The sequence below is a fragment of the Phaseolus vulgaris genome, chromosome 8, assembly GCF_000499845.2.
Source record: "Phaseolus vulgaris cultivar G19833 chromosome 8, P. vulgaris v2.0, whole genome shotgun sequence".
Taxonomy (NCBI): Eukaryota; Viridiplantae; Streptophyta; class Magnoliopsida; order Fabales; family Fabaceae; genus Phaseolus; species Phaseolus vulgaris.
In genome coordinates, this window is record NC_023752.2 from 21188952 (window position 1) to 21196526 (window position 7575).

At 32.4% G+C, this 7575-nt stretch overlaps 1 protein-coding gene across 1 annotated transcript; it reads left to right on the forward strand.

Annotated features, from left to right (window-relative positions):
- The first annotated feature begins 417 nt into the window (after nt 1-417).
- On the forward strand, nt 418-6732 carry LOC137824253 (RPM1-interacting protein 4-like). The gene is made up of 4 exons (XM_068629808.1): nt 418-652; nt 5400-5936; nt 6082-6270; nt 6380-6732. The coding sequence occupies exons 1-4, from the start codon at nt 647-649 to the stop codon at nt 6407-6409; spliced, it is 762 nt and encodes a 253-aa protein (XP_068485909.1). The 5' UTR covers nt 418-646; the 3' UTR covers nt 6410-6732.
- Nucleotides 6733-7575: the final 843 nt, after the last annotated feature.

Below are 7575 nucleotides of genomic sequence, written 5' to 3' on the forward strand. Positions count from 1 at the left end.
TAATTTTTTATATGTGAACATAAGTTACGTCCAATCTCACAAGTTTAATTAGAATTTTTGAGGAGTTTTAATATAATAAATTATTGTATTAAATGTTAATGTAGATAATAAATTTTTATTACACAACAATATTAATAAAACAAGTAGATGTGCACTACACGTAATTAATTATATAATAAATTAAATTTCAGTTTTAAAATATTTTTTAATATTATATTAAATTTCATAAAATAATTATTTTATATTTAATTATATTTTAATTTTAGTTCACGTCCATTTTTATTAAATCAACACAAAAAATATTTTAATAATTTATTATATTATCTAATGAATTTAAATTTTTTATCCTCTCATATTAACTAAATCAATTATCAACTTTTATTTTTTTTTCTCAATTTAAATAATGATTTTGGACCATCTTTCTCTTTTTTCTTTTTTTTTTCTTTTCGCCGGTCAGTGTGGTGCATAAAACCTTTCTCTCTAAGCTTCCTTCTTGGTCTTTTCATTCTGTGGAGAGACTTGTTGGGCTCTCTCAGCTTTCACCTTTCCAGGCTCTGATCCAAAGAAAAATCTCAACTTTCTTCAGCAATTCATCTCTACCACTTCTGGGTACTGCTTCTTTTTCCCAAGTTCAGTAAAGCAGAAGATGGCTGTGAGTTCTTCCACTTTGACTCCTCTTTCACTTTTTCTTGTCTTGTGTGTGTTCCTTACCCCTGACAAAAATTGAGGAAAAGGGTAGGGAATCAGAGTTTCAATCTCTTGCATTATGTTGTAATCTTTTGTTCAAGTGCAGTTCCTTCTTATTTTTATCTTTACTGTGCATACCTTCATGTTCTGAAACTCTGATAGAGTTGGCAAAAATTTGGTAGTTATTTTTCTGGTTTGCCATCCCTTTATATCCTGCTGATTGGAATCATGAGGCAGTTCATGTTAACAAATGATTTTAGTTTATGATGGAAACTAGTTTCATGAATCAGGTTTACTAAAATTTTAGCTTAGCCTTATGAAATGGATTCTTTTGTTTTTATGGATTTCTTACTTCTAAATCTATTAGGTATGGATAAAGTATTCAGTAGTTGTACTTGTAAGTTGTATGTGCATTAATATTAGTGTTATTGGAAAAACAAAAATTGTTACTCTTAGGTTCAATTTTTGGTTGAATTAACATAGACAAAGCAACTAGGTCTGCTATTTGTAGATCGAAATAAACAACCGAAAACGATTAAAACCAAATTTTCTTTCTATTTTTTGGATCTACTTTTTTCTAAACCGAATTGTTTGATTTAAATTATTAATTGAAATCAAGGACCAAACCAAACCAAACAAGGATGCTTATTATATTTAAATACAATGATGTCTAGAGTTACTTAACAAACATACATGAGTATGTCTATTGATTGTTGTTTTATGGACAAATATGCATGAGTATGTCTCTTGATGATTGTATTTTACTTATATTTATAAAACAAGGCAACAAATTTGTATTGTAATTTTTAACTATTAAATTATGTAATTTATAAATATGAAAGAAAGTAGAAATTATGTATGGAACAACTATCATACAAAAATATACAAATGTTTAACAACTTTATAGTAACAAAACCAATTCCAATGGAATCACAAAACTTTGGTTTGGTTTACTTAGGACTTTATATTAAATTTAAACCAGATCAAATTGAACCACGTTAATTTTTATATTTGATTCACTTGACTATTTAATGAAATACCCAACCAAACCGAGTCACAAACACCCTAGCGCATGTCTAAGAGTTTACAGTAGCAAAAACTAAAAACTTCACAACATTATATAAAGATAAAGTTGTTAATGTAGGATAGTGCTATGTATTGAGTGCATGGAGCTATATCATGTTGGATTTTAAAACTTAATATATAAGGATATGGATACAAAATATAGATGAATTAAAATGTGTAAATCATATCACAATATATAAAAGCAAACTTTGATGGAAAGTGAAAAAAACAACCATTGAACATGTTTTCCCCCTTTAAGCTTAATAATCCTATTTTGTTATTTCTTACAAAAAATTAATGACTTTAGCAGGATTTATATATTTGCTAGAGATGTTTGAGCAACTTTGAAAAGCTGTGTCTACAATTTTGTTCAGGTAAGCAAAAAAGGACAACCAAAGTTCCAACTAGAAGAAATATGTTGGATAAAATTATTTTGGAGCTAGGATCTGATGATCCAGTAGCATAACAAAGAAAACATGAACTTTATATCATTAGCTATTTTTTTTTCTCACAGTTGGCTTATAAAATAACTCAGGCTATAGTTTACAAAATTTCTTGCTTTTTTTAAAGATGAAAAGCCATAAAAGGAAAGTTAAAGATCGACTTTCGGAGTGGTCCAACATGATGCATATAACATGGTAAGGACACTAAGGTGATCAGGGAAATTGAATCCTCTAATCATGAGTTTTTTTTATAGACTAATTTAATACTGAAACTGCATCAATAGCTCCTAGCTCCAAGGTAACTCCATCCAACATAACCATCTTTGTTTATTTCCCTTAATGGGTCAAAGCATTTCCCTGGACCCCACCATGGGTGGAACTTTGTTGCACCAAGTTACCCTTTTTGTTTAATATCCACATTTGCAGATCCAGATAAATGTACTGTCAGCTGTATCTCAAATGCATCTGGCCTTTGAAACAAAGAGGGACCTTTGCTTTTTCTTTCCTAAGAAATTACTAATATCATTTCAGTTTTTCCAAATAATGATGACTCTTGTGTAACATCAACTGACAACATAGTAAATTTTATGGGGAATTTACTGCTTCATATGACTTTGAGTTTTAGTTAGTTGGTGACTTTCAGTGGTACGAGTATATGCAACATATTTTGATACATAATGGATGGTCTGATGGAAGAGATGAGAGTGAAAATGAATAATGCTTTTTGTGATTTAAGTTGTACTGATTTTTGCAAATATGTATCCGTTGATATGAAATTGCTAGGTTTGCAAATTAAATCTAGGGTTTGTAAACTAAACCATGTTATGTTATTTTGAACATCCTCCAGCCTTTTGAAACTGGAATTGAGAAATCTAAATTGAACTTGATGAAAACGTAAATGAACTAACCTCAACTGTTCAACAAGCAAATTGTCGTGTCTCAGCCTTGTAGGTTGAAGTTAAGAGACCTACTAAATATTAGTCCTAAAAAATAATTTGAAGAATTTTAATAACAATAGCTCTAAAACTTGTTTCAACAAGCAAATTGTCATGAATCAGCCTTGTAGGATGAACGTGACTTCTTAAAATATTTTAGACCTACAAAATCATTCTTGATTTCATATAACAACAGCACTGAAACTTGTATGTTGACTCATATCATGCCTTCTGTAAGATACTAGGTGGTTATATAATGTAATTAAAGAATGTTAGAAACCATGAATCGGAATGAGAAAGAAAAGAAATATTTTATTGAATAGAAGAGAAATATCTCCTCTAAGGGTTTCCCCTTCACAAATGGTGCTAAGGTTCAATATACAACCACAACAAATCTAAATCCCTCCTTCTATTCTTATTCCCCTATTGATTCCTAATGAACAACCCCTCTAGCTAACTAACTCATCAATATTCTAACTTTCCTAACTAACTCCCCCTTTCTCATAGTCCTAACATAGAATGATAATATCTTTGCTTCTTTGGAACCTGGTTGTTGGAAATTTTCTTACAAGACTTAGAGATTTAGTTAATCTGTAGCCTTCCCCTCAAGATCAAAGGAAATTTCTGGAAATTATTCAGTTCTGCAAGAGTATTCAGAATATTGAATTTATAAGATGGCACAAGCGAATTGTAAATGAAGTCTTTAATGAGCCAGTTTCAACACTAAAGTTTTTTTCTCTATTTTTTGGTTCCCAAGGAGTGGAGAAGAACATGGACTTTATTGACTGTTAGTCGCTTGATTACAGTAAATTAAACTAACGGACATCTTAAAATGCCATGATACTGCAAATAACAAGTACGCCAGATTACTAAATAATAAATTGCATCAATCTTTTAACCATGTTGTCTGTCTTGGGTCAATATGGCGGCAATGACTTCAATTTTCTTTAGAAAAAAATTGAATATAATGGTGATTAATTGGTAAAGAAAATAAATGTAAGAATTGATGAAAAAAATGCTTACAGTAAATTGCATCTTTTTATTAATATGAGAATGATTATAAATGTGTAAATGGGTAAAAACTACCTAAATGCAATATAGAAAGTTTGAGAGATACCATACCGGAGGGAAGGAGAGATTAAAGACCAAGCAAGAAGAATAAAAATTAGAACAGGTGAGATGCAAGTTGGACTTCAAAATGCAGATATATTTGTTGATGAGGATACTAATTAGTTTTGGACAACTCTCCGGCTTTGGTTATGTAAGCATGGTTAAGGACCTTTCTGATTTGACGAGTCTTAGCTTACATGGTTCCTTTCCTGATCTTTTTTATTAGGGGCCTGCCGTTGGTTGGGGGGTTTGATCCCTGTTAATTTCGTTTTCCCATGCCTCCTTGCCTAGTCCCATAATACAGAAAATATACTACCTAGGTGATGCTTTATTGTTTTTTACCTAGGTTATGAATAATATTTTGCCACTTATAAGAGTGGGGATAAGTAAAACATCATATCCTAAAATTTGGGATTGTAGGCTTCTGCTTTTGATTATGTATTATTGTATATTTTGCATTGTTCAGTTGCATGACACTTTGTAAAAGGCTATTTTGGAGTATTTCTCTGCATAATCCTTCAACCATTTGAGAGTTCCGTGGGCATTTGTTTTGATGGACAATAATGGATGGGAAACAAGTTAGATGGAGAAATTTTGTTTCTGCCTGTAGTATTTTACTGTGCTTACAGAAATGCTAAAATTTTGTAGTTTATGTTTACTATTACATTTGCTTTGGGAAAATTTAAGGAATGTTTGGGAATCCGGTGGTGGGGCAGCAAAAGTATGTTGGTTGAAGGAAGTGAAGTGTATCTTTTGAGTAAAAAGTACTTTCAAAGTGTTTGGAACGGATTTCCGAACACGCACTTAGTCTTCTGTGCTTCACCAAGGTGCTTTCATTTGTTTCTTTCTTCATCTATATATGCATTCTGATGAGAAGCCTTTTAGACTCAAATTGAGTTTGTTGGTATCATCCTCTGCTAGCTGTTCTATCATTTTATATACTGCAAAATGCAGCCATTTTCATACCAGCACTTTGCTATGTAAATAATCATCTAACATGTTCAATCTCCTGAAATGCCAAAGGATGATCCTTATTACAAAGAAAAGCAAAGGGAATTTCTCCATTGATAACTCTTATTGTGATACTGGAATGACATCCATAGCGTTTAAACTTGTATCGGTTACTTAGCAGGACCTTTTCAATGTTTCTATTTGACAGCAAAATTCTCATGATCTAAAGTTTGGCAATGGGGAGAATGAAGAAAATGTCTCAGATACAGCTTATTCTGACAAAGACCAGAAAGGTCAACCTGGTTCAAAGATGATTAATCCAAATGAGCCCAAGGAAAATTCATATCCAGTTTCTTCTGCTGATGTACCCCATTCAAAACCAAGAGTTCACTCAGAGGATCCATTTGAAAAGGGATCAATGAGATCCACATATGAGTTACAAAAGAGCAGGAAGGATGGTGATGCTAAACATTTCACTGACACTCCAGCTGATGACAATGGCAGCAATAGGAGTGGCACTGATTCTGCCCATCGAGGCCAGGGAGTAGGTTCTACTGACAACAGTAGAAAACCTTCAAAACAAACTATTGGATCAGAACGCAATTTTGACCGTTCACCCCTTCATCGCCAGGCAAAAACCCCTGGCAGAGATAGTCCTTCTTGGGAAGTAAAGAATTCATATGACACCAGCCATGGTACTCCAGGAAGGTCCCGGTTAAGACCATCTAACCGAGGTGATGAAACTGTAAGTTTTCTATTCTCCTGTTTTATGACCATGTGTGGCAAGAAATGTAAAAGTCATGAATATTGCAAATCTCTAAGGTTTGATTTAGGAATTAATGAGACTTTCCTTCGCAAATAATTTCTAATCTGGCACTCTGATTTGGCAGCCTGATAAAGGTGCTGCTGTTCCAAAATTTGGTGAGTGGGATGAGAGCAACCCTGCATCAGCTGATAACTACACTCATATTTTCAACCAAGTGCGGGAGGAGAAGCAGGTGGGGGCTGGACATGTGCCAGGCACACCTAATGCTAGACAATATGGTGCGCGGAATCATCCTGATGATGAGAAAGCTCAGGTATGCCTGCAAAACCTGTTAATCTTTAGAAAGTACATCTGTAACTATGGAGTTTTCATCGTACTGATATTTCTTTGCTTCTCTTTTTTTTTTGTTCTTGCTTCTTCAGAGTTGCTGCTTTTGGTGGGGCAAAAAATGATTTGTGAAAGTATAAATTATTATCTGAAGAGAAAAGATAGAGTTGGGAATGGACATGAGTTGTGTCTAGCACATGTAAATATTCAAGGCTCTATCTTCCCAGGAAAACATTGTAGACGTGTGTTTGTCTTAAATCTGTGTTGTCTTCTTCTCCCTGTCTTTCTTTTGGTCAGTAAAGACACTGAGTGCAAGATTGTGACTTGTCCTTTTTAATCTTTTGTTATGTGACTACCACGCTTTATAATTCAATTTTCTGTACTTGGGTGGGCTATACAAGATCTAGTATACAATTCTTTTATAATGAATTAATGGGTTCTGATTTTAGTCCTATTTTGTTGATCACCTGCACCATAACTGAAACTGATCCTATTCAATAACAAACTTGCTGATATAAATTTATTGGTCTTTGTAAGTTATGCAGGTTCTTAAATGAATTCAAGGTATGTTTAGATTGTCAATTGTTGGCCTTTATGCTCACCTACTATCCCTCTTTACTCCTTTCTTAATACTAGACTATATGTCTTGGTTTGTCTGCAAGATTTCCTTCATTTCCGATGATAACGAGTAAAATTTTTCTTTTAATTATTTATTTGTTCTTATAGTCACAAACTTAAACTTTTAGTCTATATACGTTAAAGTTTTCTATTTTTTGGGAGAAAGTTCACCGTGACATTGATATTAAAATCATTAATTTTGTTAATGATTAATTTTTATGGATAAATCCGACTGAATGTTTTTAGTGAGACCTTTTCACTCAACTGTATCATCGACATATAACTTGAATCCAATAATTTGAGTTAAGTTCCATTCAAGTTAATAGTATGTTGATATAAAAAGTCCTATCAATTCTTATATATACTACTTTTAATCTTTGCGTAAATAATAAAAAGAAAAATATAAAATGCAGAACTACAAAAAAAATGTTGAAAGTTATGCGTAAGGACTTAAATAAAATGTTTTTACTTGTAGAGATTAACATTTTTGTATCTACCTAGACCCAAATTAATAACTGAACTAGTTTATTTTTTAAACTTCCTTTCAAGCGGCCATCAAGGCTTATTTTCAAGGTTCTCATTAACAAGATTCTCAACCTATACACTAGCCAATTTCTAACATTGATTAAAAATAAGCCCGTAATCAAGATGCCCCTTGGATGAATTACGAAGT